At 35.9% G+C, this 18,933-nt stretch overlaps 3 protein-coding genes and 1 long non-coding RNA gene across 4 annotated transcripts; 3 read left to right on the plus strand and 1 right to left on the minus strand.

Moving 5' to 3' along the window:
- Positions 1-764: 764 nt before the first annotated feature.
- Positions 765-1,613, plus strand: LOC126616843 (uncharacterized). Its single transcript, XR_007621276.1, has 3 exons — positions 765-862; positions 1,016-1,143; positions 1,514-1,613. It is a non-coding gene; the product is annotated as an uncharacterized LOC126616843 (long non-coding RNA).
- Positions 1,614-2,425: 812 nt separating this feature from the next.
- LOC126616836 (zinc transporter 2-like) lies at positions 2,426-4,531 on the plus strand. The gene is made up of 2 exons (XM_050284969.1): positions 2,426-3,158; positions 3,897-4,531. The coding sequence occupies exons 1-2, from the start codon at positions 2,537-2,539 to the stop codon at positions 4,286-4,288; spliced, it is 1,014 nt and encodes a 337-aa protein (XP_050140926.1). The 5' UTR covers positions 2,426-2,536; the 3' UTR covers positions 4,289-4,531.
- Positions 4,532-9,016: 4,485 nt separating this feature from the next.
- On the plus strand, positions 9,017-11,970 carry LOC126616834 (laccase-2-like). The gene is made up of 6 exons (XM_050284966.1): positions 9,017-9,154; positions 9,323-9,474; positions 9,581-9,825; positions 10,080-10,208; positions 10,317-11,285; positions 11,519-11,970. Exons 1-6 carry the CDS (start codon positions 9,026-9,028, stop codon positions 11,647-11,649), a joined length of 1,755 nt encoding a protein of 584 aa, XP_050140923.1. The 5' UTR covers positions 9,017-9,025; the 3' UTR covers positions 11,650-11,970.
- A 1,566-nt stretch (positions 11,971-13,536) lies between these two features.
- LOC126616838 (small polypeptide DEVIL 13-like) lies at positions 13,537-14,306 on the minus strand. Its single transcript, XM_050284971.1, has one exon. The coding sequence runs from the start codon at positions 14,158-14,160 to the stop codon at positions 13,861-13,863; it is 300 nt and encodes a 99-aa protein (XP_050140928.1). The 5' UTR covers positions 14,161-14,306; the 3' UTR covers positions 13,537-13,860.
- Positions 14,307-18,933: the final 4,627 nt, after the last annotated feature.

Raw genomic sequence — 18,933 nt, forward strand, 5'->3', positions numbered from 1 at the left:
AATGCCACATCCCACCATTAAAAATTCAAAACTTAAAATCTTTTCCATTTTTTCAATTTCAACTCTCTCAAAGCTCATATTTGAATCCCCGGTTCCCGGACTTCAATCTGGTCCCCGACCATTGGGGCTTCGATGTCCGGTCGTGGCTGGAGGCGTTCGCCGCCGAGTACTCGCTGCTAGAGGAGCTTCGGCTGAAGAGGATGACGGTGATTGATGAGAGTCTAGAGATGTTGGGTGTTTGTTTTGGTGGGTTCAAAGCTCTTTCGTTTGTCAGCTATGATGGGTTCAGCACCAATGGAAATTGTTTTTCACAAAAATAATAATAGTACGATTTATCCAGTACAATACCAAACACAGTATTAAATAGTCAGTCTTTATTCCGATATTACACTAAATGCTCGACTAATTTAGTCAGTACTATCCGATGACTATTTATCCTATCCGACTGAAATAGTAAGTACAATCCGAGCTGCCAAATGAGGCCTTAAAGTGTATTACATTGTAATTGTATATTTGAGAGCTGCATTCTGTTTCCAAAGATACTTGGGAGAGGAACTATGAACCTTGAATTCTTATGAGAGTTTATTAGCACATTCCATTTTTTAATACTCAGGCCTCTTTAGGTGCCAAGGAAATGGATGCTGACTCCATTTTCTCCAAGTTGAAGGTAGAACATGGATTAGCCATGAAAGTTGGCATCCATTTCTTCCTTCAATGTTGTTATCCAATCCAGTCCAATCCAATCTTAGATATTGCACGAGGCCTCAGTGTACAGTTTTGATCTGCCATGCGACAGAAGGAGTTTGGCGCTAACTTAGACTGTGATGGCTAAACATTGTGTAATCTGTGATGGCTGGCTTGGGTAGCTTAACTGTTTACTTTTGTATAATTTTCTAGCAGTTGCATCTCTCTCTGTGGCCGTTCTTTCTTCCCAAATGCATAGCGCACCTCATCAGTGTTGCGTGTACTTTATGTGGAGTGCTTTCAATTCCTTAATTCCATTTTTTTTTTCCAGCTGACAAAGCAAGACTCTAAAAGGATGGACGGGAGCGTAAGGATTCAGAAAATGAGCTAACATGCAGCATTGGCTTAGAGCAAGTTAACAGAGGGGACCTAGTTCGTAGCTTGCAATGTCTGCATCAGGTACACCCTCTACTTATTGGTATCAACGATATATCACAAACATTCTCCCAGCATTAATATTTGTATAATTGCCCCAGTTTGTTGAATGATGCTGCATTTCTTGATGTCTCATAGTACACAATCTCGGAATTTACCCGTATCGATTTGTGGTTTTTAATCATTAACAGTACATAATGCAATCAGTAAGATTCATTAAATTTGAATTATTTTCTTGTACACATTTTCTTCCATCCTCCCTCTCTACTACTATAAAAACTCCTCACCAAATTTGTTAATACTGGCTTTCCTGACGCGGTGTTCTTTGGCCCGTTCAACTATTTTGTTATTTGGTTTATATGTTCTAATTTCAACCTATCATTTTCCTTTGCAGTTCCATGGCTCCTTCAGCAAGGCATATGCGCTGTGTGTAAATTTAGAGCTGGGTCAACATGGCAGGAGGGCCGGGAGAGTGAATCGGACGGTTCGGACATGGTATACCCGTCTGATGAGCCATATACAATCTGTATATGTTATACAATAAACCTACCAACATATCTTTGCAATATAATGACATGATCTGCATCACTTGGATATAACCTTTCTTTAATTTTGAATTATTTCAATCAGTGATATATGTATATGTCGTGCGAAATATGATATCGACGGTGACAAATGGGAGGTATCATATTATATTAGAAATTGTTTATCATTGTTATTTTAGAGTTCATCATGCTATTGGATATTGTTTGTTTTTTCTTCATTTAGCATCACTCATTACCTCATGATTTTGTTTGATGAGTCATATATATATGTAGTACACTTTTCATTTGCCAGGATAGAATAAGGATTTTCAAATATACATGGGGGTTTCCAAAGTTAGATCCTTAATCAAAGATACAATATATAATCAAGATCTAACGATTGAAAATTCTAGAGTATAAAAATTATGTTTGTTTTTGCATCTAACATCACTTACTATCACATGATTTGAAGAGTCATATACATAGTACTTTCCAATTAACTAGATAGAATATAGGAATTTTCTAGTACACTTCGGGTTATTCATTAGTTGGAATTTTAATGGTTAGATCTTTGATAAAAAAAAATACAATAATTAAAGTTTAACGATTGAAAACTCCGAAATATGTTATATTTGGTGACAGAACAGAATTTTCGGATAGAATATTTTGGAGTATAGCTCCAATGTCGAACTATGTAAGGTCATTGTGTAGTACATCAAGGCTATACGATCTTCGAAAGTCAAATTTGTACTACAAATTGAGAATAAATGGGAGCAAGATTTAGCCGGACAGCTTGTATTTAATTTATTATTTATAGACCATAAACAACCACAAGTCTTCATGTCACTTATCATGCAAACCATTGGTTTGAGAGAGGAACTTCATACTCACCAATGGCTTACACTCCTTTCATTAGGACGTCTTTTAAGTCAACCTTTCTTTTAGTTTCTGTGCTCCTCTTATCCCTGCAACCATTCCTAGTCAACGGTCATGGCGGCAGCAACCATGATGATAGCGGCCAACATGAAGATCTGCATACGAAAGGCTTGGTTTTGGTGAAAGTATGGTGCTTGATTATTCTACTGGTGAGCACTTTCGCCGGTGGCATCTCCCCCTACTTTTACCGATGGAACGAAAGCTTTCTTCTCTTGGGGACGCAATTTGCTGGTGGGGTTTTTCTTGGTACCTCTTTGATGCACTTCTTGAGTGACTCAGATGAGACATTTCATGACCTTACCACGAAAGCATACCCTTTCGCATTCATGCTAGCGTCAGCTGGTTATCTGCTAACCATGCTTGGGGATAGCATCGTGCTGTTGGTGACAAGGTCAGGTGAAAGAGAAACTAGAGTGGAAGTGGAGGAGGGAAGGACTGCTGCACTGCATGATCATAAGGAAGACGGAGAGGACGCCAACCCAGTTTTCTTGAAAACATCTTCTTTCGGAGACACCATACTTCTCATCCTTGCGCTGTGTTTTCATTCAGTTTTTGAGGGCATTGCAGTTGGAATTGCAGGTACTTAATTGAAATATTGTTTAAGTTTTATTACCTCATTATATATACGTATATTTTTCGTATATATCTACCACTCTTCATCTTTCATGGGTAATTTTTATCCATACAAATATGAAAAAATGATTAATTTGATTGGTGTTATATATTTCAGTTAAGTGTTCCTTATACTCAGTTTAGTAATTAAAAAGTCCTTATACTTCTCAAAGAGGAAAATAAGAATAAACCAGTTCTTAATGATAAAGAACTCACAATTTCATCTCGTAAATTAACGATGAAATTTGTTATTGATTGTAACAAGCAAGGACTTGACTGAAGAATTGAACCGCATGATTCATATGAACCTAAATGAAACAACAAACCCAAACTTACATAAAACGCTCAAGCGATAACTAATAAGTAACTTAATAAGGCTCTAAACATTGACAATGAATGTGCAATATGTATATATGTATGCATGGAGCTTGGTTCTTAAAGGTATATTTGTAGTTGCAAAATTGGTCAGGCAACATTTAAATGGCACATCTGATCGTTTGAAGGGCGCACTAAATTAGTTGAAAACCTTGCGGTCAGTGTTTAGGAATAACTTATTTTTTAGGGAGAGCTAAACCCTAATCTTTAGGTTCTCAAATCCGACTCTACCTGTACCCTAAAGTAAAAACCATTGTTGTAACTGACATCCGCTTAAGATCCTACGAGGATTCCTCATATGAACGCTCGTTTACTTTGTGTGTATTGCAGATACAAAGTCAGATGCTTGGAGGAATCTGTGGACAATATCACTACACAAGATTTTTGCAGCCATTGCTATGGGGATTGCACTACTGAGGATGCTACCCAAAAGAGCATTCTTAGTAACTGCAGCTTATTCTTTTGCTTTTGCTGTTTCCAGTCCCGTTGGAGTAGGCATCGGTATCGCCATCAACGCCACAACTCAAGGACCTGTAGCTGATTGGATATATGCCATTTCAATGGGACTTGCTTGTGGAGTTTTCGTCTATGTTGCAATCAACCATCTCATTGCCAAAGGGTTTAAACCACAAGCTAAATGCTATTTCGACACTCCAGCTTTCAAGTTCGTTTCTGTGCTTCTTGGAGTGGGAGTCATAGCAGTTGTTATGATCTGGGATTAATGAACTAATATTTGGAATAAGTCTCACAGTGGATCAACACTAAGTTGGTATTGAATTTGTCATTCATGGGAGTCGAACTTAAAGGCTTCTCACTTACAAGTGAAGAGAAATACCATTAGTCACAATTTAATTGTCTTGTATCTGTTTATTTTGGATCAATTTCTTTTTTCTGTTTAAAAATAAGAATGTACTAGAATGTTATGTAGAACTTGGGACAAATTTTTTCCTTTTTCGCTTTTTCTTTTTCTGTGAAGGGTTAATGATCATGTAATCAAACCAAACCTAGTCCTCTTTAGTAAGTGTCCTAAAAGTTAGTTCATGCCTTTGTGTGTTATCCTCATTTATTATATTAGACTAGCCTTCATGTATGCGCTCATGCGCGTGCAGAAGACATTTTTTGAATCACAACATGCTACGCGCTATTTATACATTTTAAATGTATTTATATGCATGAATTGCTTCCATAATTTTTTTTATGACAACAAGAAAGTCAAATATTTGAACTAAATGAATAATATTAGACCATGCTAGAAGAAACCAAACCAATCAAAGCAGTTGAGTCCACATAATAAAAGCGGTCTTTCAATTTCTATCTACATTCTATTGAATTTATATTAAGATTAGAGAAAATAATATGTAATAAACAACTGATTGAATCACATTATTGTTAGCCTATTGTGAGGCTAAGCCCATCCCTCACCCTTAGTGTAGATAACATCGTTTGTTACAAAAAAATGATCATTTGACAACTAATTGAATCACATTATTATGCGCGTGCGAAATACATTTTTATAACTAGCACTATGCGCCTCTTAAGTGTTTAAAAATAGAGAAATAATATTTAATAAACAACTGTGTGCAAAAGACATTTTTTAAATCACAGTGCGCTACACGTGACTTATACATTTTAAATGTATTTATTGCTTCAGTATTTTTTCATTTCATTATTTTTTTATCATCGGCGTTACACACTTCTTAAGAAGTTTTGAGCACAACCTTCATGATTTTTCTTATTTTTTTATTATATTTTCCTTTCCCCTTCACGTGGGCACCATCAACTCTCACTCATCCTTTCATTTTTTTTTTATTCTTTTCTCTCTTCCTACTTATATTTATATTATATTTTTATGATGACAAAATTACCAAATTACCCCTGCATTATTTTGGACTGCTTTTGAACTTTTTTGTTTTGGGGGCATTTCACTTGCAGGTACAGGCAAGTATTCACTTCCAATTCTACAACAATTTGATCTCCATAGCTGAGTTGTTATTCACTTTATTATACAAGTGATATCTTAAAGTAAATTCATCTAAACTATGAGAAGTGGAATTCAAACTCGGGTTTAGAGGGGGGCCGGAAACATACTAGTATAGCCAACCTAACTAAACCCAATATGTTTTCCCTCGTATTTTTAGGTGATAAAATTAGAATTGGGGACTAGCTAGTGGATCTTTACAAAATTACAATAATGTTTAAATATAGTAACTTTCAATACAATAATTTTGCCTAATGTACTGCAATTTTAGAGTAGCCTATAAGGAGTTTAGTTGGTGCATCAACAAATTAAGGAGTAGGGTGAGAATCCAATAACTTTTGTTCAAGAAGAAAAAAGTTTTTCAAATTATCATTCCTTGGTAGTTTAATTTAAAGTTTAAGCTAGTGTTAACAGTTTGGTTATATGGGGCAAGCACAATTAAACCAACCAAGACTAACCTAATCCAACGAAACTGTGATCATTTTTCTTCTTGCTTGAAAGATTGGTGGTGGATCAAATGTCGTCTTCTTTTGGAGTCTTTGATATTAATTTCTGTTTGGATGGCAGGAGGGCCAACCGCAAGTGAGTCTTCATGAAATTGATCAACAGGATTGAACGTAAAAATTCATGACTTAAATTGTACTATTTCTACGGCAAATAAGATTAATCATATGTTGGATGATGTAACCGCCTCTGGCTTTTTCTTGCTCAGCAACAACTAGTTTGATTTGCAAACTCATATACTTTTACAAATTTACTACACGATTAATGAATCTTGTGGTTTATTAGTCTGAGAATGAGACACACTTTCACCTCTTGTGATCAGTGTGTATATAGTCAATAAACATGTAAAAATCAACATGTTACTCTTTTGTGTTTTAATGAAAAATAAAAAAGAATTAGGCAAAATTATTTCTTGGTCGATGGTCGATCGTGTGTAAGAAACAAACAGAGAGAATAAGAGGCAATTCCACCTAACACCTCCGTTAGTCCCTATCTACCAAATTTTATTAATAAGAAAAAGAAATGAAAAAAACTAGATACAAATAGGGTAACAAACTAGGCAAAAAGCCGCACAACAAACAAATCAACGAATCAGGCCCAAAATAATAATAATAATAAATCAAGGAATGCAGTAAGTGGGACATCTTACTGTTTACTTTCTCCAATATCTGTCCTTACATAGTTGGAAAGCGACCCTCTACAGATCCGTTTTTTCTAATTCATCAAATCCAGGAATCCAGACAATTAAAATTTGATTTAACTGCTACAAATAAAAATTCATTCTAAAAGTTATAATAATTTTAACTGTAGAATCAAATTTCAATGGCCCAGATCTCCGGACTTGATGAATTAGGAGAAAGGAAATCTTTCCTTCTTGTCCAATCGTTTCATAAAAAACATAGATAAGTGATATATGTAGAGATAGAGAATATATGTCTACAACAATAACAATCAAATCTTATTCTACTAATTGGGATCGTCTATAGGAATTTTAAAACACCACTGCGCTCGATTTTGTTCCAATATCTTCCTTTAGTTCCAAGTATTTCATTTTCATATATGTTCTTTAGTCTCTTTCAAAGTCTTCCTAGGTATTCCTTGACCCCTTTTACCTTACGCCTCCGTCTCATAGTCGTATTTTCTAACTGGAGTATCCATAAGTTTTCGGTTCACGTGTCCAAACCATCTTAACATATTTTCTTTCATCTTATCTTTAATTGCAATTAGGGATGGGCAACGGTTATGGCGGGCGGGTAACCGCGGTTATTTACCCATAACCGTTTAAGCTTTTACCCTCATAATCGTTTATCCGTTGGGTATTTAAATAAACGGGTATACCCATATCCATAACCGTTTATAAATGGTTAACCATACCCATAACCGCATACCCATTTAACCATAATCGCGTACCTGTTTACCTGTTTTTAACCCATTTACTCTTTTTTTTCACCAGTCTACCTATTTTTTTTAACAACTTGAAAATTAAAATGAAATTTGTCATAATTTTTTTTCTAACAATTAAATACCATTATAAATACATTTAACATGAATTTTTGTATTAACGGCAATATTATTTATGAATATATGTATGTAATTACACATCAGTCTGCTAATAAGCTAATTTGATAAATATTTGGATTTTTATTTAGAAACATATGTTCATCGATCCAAGCCATTTAATTGATTTCTAATTTTTGGATCAAATACTTATTGAAAACTCAAGGCCAATTAAAATATATATATATATATATATATATATATATATATATATATAAGTACACATCAGCCAACAATAATATGTTTCTAAAAGCTCAAGGTAATCATTATCTTGAATTGGCCAAAACTCCAAAAGACTCCAAAACAAAACTGTCAAACACTCTAATGCTTTAGCACATTCAATCACATATATTAAACATTGGCCCGTTCTATCAACTATATTTTTCTCTCAAGTGAGGCATATATATATATATATTATGGCCCTTTATAACCAAATATGTTTCGGGATACTAAACTTAGCTAGAAACTATTTTTTTTTTTAGTTTTACATATATTAAAATAAATGGTTAAATGGGTACCCGTTTATAATCGCGAATAATACCCATAACCGCCAATTTAAATTTCACGGGTAAACGGTTATACCCATAATCGTTTATTTATCTAAACGGTTACCCATAACCGTAACCGTCAAATTTAAATGAGCGGATAACCATGGTTACCCATAACCGTAACCGTCAAATTTAAATGAGCGGATAACCATGGTTACCCATAACCAATGGGTATTTGCCCATCCCTAATTGCAACCACTCTTATTTTACTTTGGATATCCTCGTTCTTAATCATATCATTTCTCGTATGCCCACACATCCAACGAAGTATTCTGATATCCGATACACTCATCTTTTTTCACGTGTTGACCGTCCAACATTTTGTGCCATAAAGCATCGTTTGCCTTATTTTTGTCTATAAAATTTTCCAAAATAACGAAAACATTCACTCTTTGACACTTTCATTCTTAAGAAATTAAAATTAGGATAGTGTGTGGTTATATTTCTGTATACAAAAGACACTAAACCGCACCTACCACACTTGTTAATACATAATTAATGGCTTTTGGAGAAGCTAGGCATGACCCAAACGACTTCTGTGAAAAGCAGGGAAAAGAATCTATTAGCTTCTATTGAGGATAATGATGGACAAAATCTGGTGACGACTAACAATAATAGGACTTAGAGGTCAGACAGATGATAAGTGATTCTTCTAGCACAAATAATAAAATATAAATTACTTGGATGATACTCTACAGCGGTAATTACCAATTAGATGGGTCCAAAATTCCAACAAATTCAGTTGGTAAATTCTCTCTTCATCGTCAAAACCTGTAACTTCCTATTACCTAATTGACCAAACACACCTTTTCATTTGTATATAAACAAATCTCACAGGCCAAGCTTCTTAGACCACTGCAAAGCTAGCTCAAATGGCATCTGCTATTCCTTTTTCACCAACATTTCTAGTGGCTTTTCTTCTTGCTCTTATCTCTCTCTTGGCCTTTCCTGAGTTTGCCATTGCTGCAGCTGGCAGTGTTACAAGGCTTTACAAATTCGATGTATGTTTGATAAATACATAGACTGTGAATTCAAATTATTGATTGTTTAGGTTTTTTCGGCAAAAATTGTAGTCCTGATTCATAGTCTGACATCAAAGTTGTTGCGGCTTATAATTAAATAATATGCCATGCTCTAAATGTAATTATAACATTCTAATTTTTGTGCAGATAAAGTTGAAAAATGTGACTAGGCTGTGCACCACAAAGAGCATTGTGACAGTGAATGGCAAGTTCCCTGGACCTAGAATTATTGCCAGAGAAGGAGACAGGGTTTTGGTTAAAGTGGTCAATCATGTTCCAAACAACATGACCATCCATTGGTACGAAACAACTTATAATGAATCAAGTTTTACTCAATTAAAGTCAAATATTTTTTTCTTCATTTTTTAACTTTTTATTTGTGGATTAATGAAAATGTGAACACAGGCATGGCATCAGACAATTGCAGAGTGGATGGGCAGATGGGCCATCATATATCACTCAGTGCCCTATTCAAACAAACCAGAGTTATGTGTACAATTTCACCATCATTGGCCAAAGGGGAACTCTCTTCTGGCATGCTCACATCTCATGGCTAAGAGCTACTGTCTATGGACCCCTCATCATCCTCCCTAAGCGCCATGCTCCCTACCCTTTTCCCAAACCCCACAAAGAAGTTCCCATAATTTTTGGTAACTAAACTTACCAAATTATAGAGAATCATTAATTAAACAAGCATTTCTCAGATATTGTAGATTTTAGGGTAACATATTATGTGGTGAAACTGTAAAGCTGTCATTAAATCAAGACTCCATTTCTTAATAGTTCAAATTTAATAGTCTGACAATATAATGTACTAAACTGAAATTATAACATAGCAAGTAACTTTTATGCATATACCACAACTAACATGCTAAACTTTTCATATATGTTTAAATCACTACAGGTGAGTGGTGGAATGTTGACACGGAGGCTGTAATTAGCCAGGCTCTACAGACCGGAGGTGGTCCAAATGTCTCCAATGCCTATACGATTAACGGACTTCCAGGGCCATTGTACAACTGTTCCAAAAAGGGTACATACACATCGATCATGTGAACATTTTTTTTTTCCATGAAACATATATAATCTTGTCACAAAAAGTTTAGTTATAATTTCTCTTTATTTTTGTGTGTTTTTTCAGACACTTTCAGTCTAAAGGTGAAGCCTGGAAAGACATACCTCTTGCGATTGATCAACGCTGCAGTCAATGATGAACTGTTTTTCAGCATAGCAAACCACAGCCTAACAGTAGTTGAAGCAGATGCTGTGTATGTCAAACCCTTCAAGACCAATATTTTACTCATTACACCAGGGCAAACCACAAACGTGCTTCTCAAGGCAAAACCTCACTACCCTAATGCCACTTTCCTCATGTTAGCCAGACCCTACTTTACAGGCATGGGTACTTTTGACAATTCAACTGTTGCTGGAATTCTTGAGTACAAAGAACACTCAAATTCTTCTTCCTCCACATCACTGAAAAGCCCACTTTTTAGGCCAATCCTTCCCCAAATCAATGCTACTTCTTTTGTTGCAAATTTTACTAGTAAATTCAGGAGTTTGGCCAATTCTAAATTTCCAGCCAATGTGCCCAGAACTGTCGAAAAACGCTTCTTTTTCACAGTAGGGCTTGGAACCAACCCATGTCCTAAAAACCAAACATGCCAAGGGCCTACCAACACCACAAAATTTGCAGCTTCTATTAACAACAACTCATTTGTTCTTCCTTCAGTAGCACTGCTTCAATCTCATTTCTTTGCTCAATCCAACAGTGTTTACACCACCGATTTCCCTACTATTCCTCCCAAGCTGTTCAATTATACAGGCACTCCACCTAACAACACCAATGTGAGTAATGGGACAAAGGTGGTGGTGTTGAAGTTCAATACTAGTGTGGAATTGGTGTTGCAGGGCACCAGCATTTTGGGTGCTGAGAGCCACCCTCTTCACCTTCATGGCTTCAACTTCTTTGTTGTTGGACAAGGTTTTGGAAACTTTGACCCTAACAAAGACCCGCCTAACTTCAACCTTGTGGATCCTGTTGAAAGGAACACCTTCGGAGTACCCTCCAGGGGTTGGGTGGCTATCCGATTTCTTGCAGACAACCCAGGTAATCTTTTGTTTGTTTCGACCGCATGTGTCACACCCCAACTTGGGCTAACGTGTGAGTTCACATATATACTAAATTGGAGCGTGACAAAAAACTTAATTTCAGCATACGATATAATTAGTAAAGCGTCATATTTATTTGTGGAAACAAAGAAAAAGAACTATTGTTGGAGAAGTGACCGGCTGGCACAATGTACTAAAACAATTTTTGCCTTTGTATGACTGAAATTGCAGGCGTTTGGCTCATGCATTGCCACTTTGATATCCATTTAAGCTGGGGGCTGAGGATGGCTTGGGTAGTTCAAGATGGGAAGCTACCTAATCAGAAGCTGCCTCCTCCACCGTCCGATCTCCCAAAGTGTTGACCGTTGACTCTTTTTTGGAGTGACTGAGGCACCTTTACATTTCCTTATTCTTTCTTATAACCTTAATTTTTTGTTTTCACTCTCCCTTAAGAGTAGCCAAAGGCTTGCAACATTGGCACCCTCTACTGAAACTGGAAAGGAATTTTGTGGAGGTTTTGTGTTATAGCCGGATTCTCCATGCTATTGTTGAAAAATAAACAATAATGATTCGATCCAATAATGCAATTTAACAATTAAAATTAAAAAATTCTGGTATCTAACAATTTAGACAATACTGTTCCTGTGTTATATGTGTTCGTATGATAAATAGTTTTGCGGTTCTTTAAACTTGTTGTGAGATCTTGCCCTCCAAGGCTTAATTCATGAGTGAAAGCTTGTTTCTCACGGTTTGGCAAATGCGTTCCAAATATTGTAGAAAACCAAGAAATTGGGAGAGAGTGTCCTCCGGTCAAGGTACTGTTTGGTATGATAGCCTATATATCTACTCCTTAGTTTCTCCTATACCTGGTTTTCTTACCATGTGAATGTGAATTAAAATCTCAGAAGGAATTGGTGTAATTTTTAAAACATGAAGGTATTTAGTGAAAACATGATAAACCTCAAAGAATATAATTGTATAATTAACCCTTCCTTTAAAGAGAAACATTGGTCTTTCTTGCCGAAAAAGATAATTGAAAAACCATATTCCTTTCTTTTAGTTTGCACCACATTTATTATCTATATTGCTACTGATTTATAAGAGGACTTAATACAAATTTGAATAAATTGTTAGTAGAAGTTTGAAATCATTGAAGAAGTTGCCTTATTCATTACCAATTTCTCTATCATCTAGGACTGTAAATCGGCTCAAAACAGTTAGAGTTTAGTTTGTGAAAGAAACAAGTCAAACTTATGTTTAACGTGATAAGAAACAAACCACCTTGAACATTGGTATGTTTGTTTGGCTTGTAAAGCTCATAAGAAACTTGTGTTTTTTCACATGACAACTTGAGTTAGATTCTATGAAAGAAGTTTGTTTGGAACACAAGATGATGATTAAGATTTAACTTTTGAAGTTAGGTCTATTTTTATTTTCTATGTTTATAGACTATCTTCAATTTGAATTTTTTTTAAGACGGAGATTGATATCATGTCCCCAGTCTTATTTTGTTTCTAGAGAAATTATTACGGCTTGATCACCTATCCTCCCACAGAGTTCCAATAATAAGAAAAGAAAAAAAAAAAAACTATTTATATGACAATCTTAAAGTATCATGCTTGAAAATTTCATGTGATATTGTTTGTTTTATACATTCCATCATTAGAAATTATCGAAAAAATGTACAAGTTATGAATTTTCAATACAAGAACGAACCAACTTCTTTTACTAAATAGCTCGAAACAACTTTAATTCCGTATTGAGCTGGAATTTTTTAAGCTCACGAACACGAATCATATATGAAACAAGTTAAGACAAGCTTAAGAAAACTAGCCAAACTTGAATAAGGTGATATTTACTTTTATTGGACTCATTACTGCCTTATCAACACGTGATATGACACAATTACAAAACATTTTGAGATTAGTGTATGGAAATACATGGGATACAAGCCACACTCCTAGATTAAATCAAACAAAGTACTTCTAAAGAGAATTTTTACTCAGATTTTATCATCAAAGCAAGAAAAGGTGTGGCTTGCATTTCCAAGGAAGATAGGAGAGTTACCTCTATGTCTTATTATATTGGCTGCTCCCCAGCAGCCAAAGGGAATCTTTCTCTTTAAAAATTTTAAAATAAAATAAAATGATGCAAAACAGAAATATTACCAAATTCAAATTAAAAACAAAAATAAATTATGGATGTTGGCCTTCATGAGATTTGATTGCAATCTCGTGATCATGGTACAGTTGTAGAACTTGAACACTGGACATATATTTGATAATATGATAAGTTCTTACAATGTACATACAGAAGCACTTGTAACTCATCTCAATTGAAATTACAAAGGACAGTTCTCTAACAAAAACGAAAATAGAAAAATTATAATTAATAAAAAAAACACTACAGAAATTTGTGTGTTGCCGATCTCCTCTTGATCGGATGGGAGAAAATTTGATACATATATATGAGTTTGAAATTACAAACCCGACCCATCTCACAGGAAGGTGATATATGAAGAAAAATAAGTACATATGGAGCTTAATTTCAAGCATTAACATAATTAAAAATTATTAATCACCATGCTTGCGCCAACAAACAAGCATAGCAACACATCTTCTCATGATGTAGAATCTAGCCTTCTGTTCCTTGGCAACGCTAGTACACTTGTGGCCGATGGAAGAGTTCTTTTGTGAGAAGCTTCTTGGAAGAGGAGACTTGGAGCTAGAGGCATTGGTTTTTTGTGAATAGCTTCTCAGCAAGGAAGATGTGCTTCTGGTTGAAGAACTTCTTGTGAAGGAAAACTTGGAAGAAGAACTTGATGATGAAGTGCCTTCGTGCTTGTTCTTTGGTAGCTTCCACTTCTCATCCATAATGTGTACGTTTAATGCTCAAATTTTCTTGAGGTTGATCTATTTGATCTCTTCTGGCTTCTGGCAGCTGGTACTCAACTTGTTTGCTTTATGTCAATGTATGTGTTGAGAGAGAGAGAGAGAGAGAGAGAGAGAGAGAGAGATGTGAGTATGGTAAGTGGGGCATTGGTGTTATTATATAGGGTATGACGTTGTAGGGAGTGTGTTGGCAGATGGTAACATGGTAGTGTTGTTTTGTGGGTGCTTGCGTATAGTGATCACATTACAAACCACATATCTTATACAAGTAGAACTTCATGGAGAATTTACTTTTCTAAAAACGGCAATACGACTCAAAGAAATTTTCACAACAATAGGTAACATTTTTATTTATTGAATGATACCACATACCAAGATTTGAAAGTATTTAACTGTTTAAATATAAATGAGATTTAAAATGAGCTCGAATGTAAATCTATTAGCTAGTTTCGTGTGAATTAAGATTCAAAATCAAAGATTTGCTTGAACGTTTTTAGTTATTGTATTTAAAGAATACGTGATAGATGAGGTGGTGTGACGTGTAAGAATGTAAAAAAAAAAAATATCCCACAATCATTATCATTGTAAAATTTTAACTTCTTCCAGCTCGTAAATTTTCGTATAATAAATTTTATTGGTGGATCATGGGAATGATCATTTTCTTGATTAGTGTCAGATGGCTCTATCTCAATGACCTATTGATTGTTTTCTCTGTAGACTCGTGGTCATTTTTCCATTGCATCACCTCATAATTCTTGAGGAGGAGATCCTCTCTCTTTTCTTTTATTTTTATTTTTCTTGAGACACTATTATTGTACGGTGCTCCAACATTAAAATATATCGGGATCACGCACACCACGTAAAGCTCTGAGCAAGAGATAAAAAATAATGGGAGAGCGGGGACCCTGGTCATTGTACAATTCTCATGTGAATGGTTGTACCAATTATTTTACGAAACAATAAACAGTGAATACTGTTAACTAAGATCAATCTTATACAGTAAAGAAGAAGAAGAATGTAGTAGACTTAGGGAGAGAAAGAGAAAGAGAAAGAGAGAGAACTTAGAGAGAAGATGAATGTTCTTGATATACTTCTTAACAACCAAGTGATACAATGTTGAGATATTTATCTTCTTACAACTACAAAGCTAACTTCCTTAACTAACATCTCTTCTAATCTAATTACAAGTGGCAACATCTTATACATCAATATCTCTATTCTATCATCCCCCCGCAAACTCATGATTCGATGCTCGAAGCATGAGATTGTTACAGTGAGTACGAAACAAAGGAGAACTCAACCCTTTAGTCAAAATATCAGCAAACTGCTCTTTAGATGACACAAGCTGAACAGAAAGTTGTTTCTTTGCAACTCTTTCATGTACAAAATGAACATCAACCTCAATGTGCTTAGTATGTTGATGTTGAATCGGATTAAAAGCCAAAGCAATAGTTGACAAATTATCACAAAATAAAATAGGAGGTGATGTGAGAGGAACTTGTAGAAAGACTAACAGTTGCTGAATCCAGTCTAATTCAGCGGAAGTAGAAGACAAGGCTAGATATTCAGCCTCTGTGGATGATCGAGAGACTGTCAATTGTTTCTTGGATGACCAGGAAATAGGATTGTTTCCTAAAAACACAGCCATGCCAGTAGTAGAACGCCTATCATTAGGGTCACCTGCCCAATCAACATCACTGAAAGCCTATAATTGCAGTGGTCCTTTTGAATAATAGAGGCCATGATGAAGGGTACCCTTTAAGTACCTCAAAATGCGTTTGACAGCAGTGAAATAAGCAAGCATAGGTCTTTGCATGAATTGACAAACTTGATGGGCAGAAAATGCTATATCCGGCCTTGTAAATGTGAGGTACTACAATGCTCCTACTACACTCCTGTACAACGTTGGATTGTTATAGGGAGCAATATCATCTTTGAGAAGCCTGTTATAGGGCAAACAAAGAGTCTCACATGGCTTGGACTCAAGCATCTCAGTTTTCGTAAGAAGATCCAAAATATATTTGGATTGAGACAAACATAATCCATGTGCAGTCCTATAGATTTGAATGCCCATAAAGAAATGCAAATCCCTTAGATCCTTGATATCAAACTCATTGGTTAAAGCACTAATAACCTGTTGCATAGCTGTAGCTGCATTCCCTGTGATAATAATATCGTCCACATAAAGCAACATAATGACAATACCAGAATCAACTGTCTTGACAAACAGGGAGGAGTCAGAATAAGTGTGTTGAAAACCCAATTGAGGCAAGAACTTGGTAAATCTGTCATTCCAAGCTTGATGGGCTTGCTTAAGTCCATATAGAGACTTGTGCAACTTGCAAACAAGGTGAGAAGTAGTGACATCAGCAAAACCAAGAGGCTGGGTCATATACACTTCTTTGTCCAAAATGCCATGTAAAAAGGCATTCTTTACATCGAGTTGCCTAAGGGGCCAATTGAACTGAGCTGCCAAAGCTAATACTAGCCGAACCGTGGTGGGTTTAACCACAGGACTGAAGGTTTCCCCATAATCAAGACCTGGTTCTTGACTGAACCCTTTAGCTACAAGCCGAGCTTTATGGCGAGCAATAGTGCCATCAGAATGTTTCTTAATCTTGAATATCCATTTGCAACCTACCAAGTTCTTTGTAGAAGGTAATACCACCAAACTCCAGGTACCTTGTTTATGTAAAGCACTGATCTCCTCTTGCGTAGCTTTTAACCAAGTAGGATCCTTCATTGCAGTTTTATAAGAAGTTGGTTCAATAAGAGACAAATCAATACAGTCAGACTCCTGAATAGTAGCTAATAAAGCTTTGGTCTTGATAATACCACTTTTGCTCTAAGTTTGCATAGGATGCAAATTGAGTGGTGGAACCTCCAACACCACTTGCAAAGTACCAGGACCAAATGGCTCTTCTGGAGAAGCTTCAGAACCATTAACAAGTGCCACAGGGACTTGAGGACTAGAATTAGAAGAACCAGTAATGGATTGAGAGGACAGTGGTGATGAAGGAATGGGAGAGATTGATATGGGAGAATGAGCAGGTAAGGATGAGGAGTCAAGATTGGTATGAGATGATAGTGATATAGAAGATGAAAGAGAAGTAGGCATAGGCAAAACAACATTGTCATTAGAAATCACAGGCGTTGGAAGTGGGAAATTGTGAATTGAAGAAGATTGATATGAGGGTTTAGTGTGTAACAACAAGGTTGTGTAAGGAAATTGATTCCTATCAAACACGACATGTCTAGAAATATAAACTCCCTGTTTAGAAACCTCATAACATATATACCATTTATATGTGGTAGCATACCCCAAAAAAATACACTTGGTGGTCTTGGCTTGTAATTTAGTATCATTATAAGGCTTTAACAATGGATAGCACGCACATCCGAATATTCGGAGATGTGAGATAACAGGAAGATGACCAAACAAGAGTTCAAAATGAGATTTATTTCCTAGCACAGAAGAGGGCATTCGATTAATGAGGTAGACAACTGTTTGACATGCATACGACCAAAAACTTGCAGGTAACCTAGCTGTTTGTAATAGGGTCACAGTGGTTTCAATAATATGCCTATGCTTTCTCTCGGCTAGACCATTTTGCTCGGGTGTATGTGGGCAAGAAAGTTGATGGGTAATTCCTTTATCAAGAAGAAATGACTGAAAAACCTTACTAACATACTCTCCCCATCCATCACTCTGTAATGTTTGAATAGTAGTTGCAAACTGAGTAAGAACAAATGAATATAATGCAACAAAACTAGCAAAGACATTAGATTTGTTGATCAATGGAAACAGCCAACAATGTCTTGTATATTCATCGATAAAGGTCACATAATATCGGTAACCATTAATGGAAACAGAAGGAGCTGGACCCCAAAGATCACTGTGGATAACAGCAAAAGGTTTTACAGACTTATTGGTACTTAGTGAAAAGGGAAGTTTACAAAACTTGCCCTCCAAACAACTAGAGCACATTACAGGTAATGAAGACTTTGAACAAGGGATATTAGCTTGCTTTAGCATCAAAGAAACAATGTTATTAGATGGATGACCTAGTCTATTGTGCCAAGTTGTAGAATGAAAATGCTGATCAAGGAATGCTTTAGCTTGCAATGGAGCTGAATGTGTTGAATGAGAGGTGGCAGAAAGGCAAAGGATTGGATAGAGTCCATTACTGCATTTTCCTTTATAAATGATCATCCCTGTGACCTTGTCCTGAATCTAGAAGCAAAAAGCATAAAAAATTAGCCAGCAATCATTATCTAGACAGATTCGATGCACATATAACAAGTTTTGTGTCAACTTCGGAACATAAAGCACATAATTGAGCTTAATCGGATGCACAGAATTCAGTTTGGAAACATTGAGAACTGTGCTACCAATATGAGACACATGCAAACCTTCACCATTGGCAGTTTGAATGGTTTCAGATGTAGGATATGGAGATGCCAGAGATAGGTTACTGAGATCGGCAGTCATGTGATTAGTAGCTCCAGAGTCAGTGATCCACACTTGAGAGTTAGAATAAGAAGTAGACGGTGATGATGGTGACAGAGTCATCATAGTATGCAATGCTTGTGGAGATTGTTGATGAGGATGAAAAGGTTGAGATTGCATTGATGAATGCTGAAATGGAGCATTATAACTTGGAGCACCATATGTGGATGTTTGCACTTGAGAAGGATAGAACTGTCGAGTAGAACCACCAAAATTAGGACCCTTGTCATTGTAAAAACAGTACC

This window comes from Malus sylvestris, chromosome 3 (genome assembly GCF_916048215.2).
Source record: "Malus sylvestris chromosome 3, drMalSylv7.2, whole genome shotgun sequence".
NCBI lineage: Eukaryota > Viridiplantae > Streptophyta > Magnoliopsida > Rosales > Rosaceae > Malus > Malus sylvestris.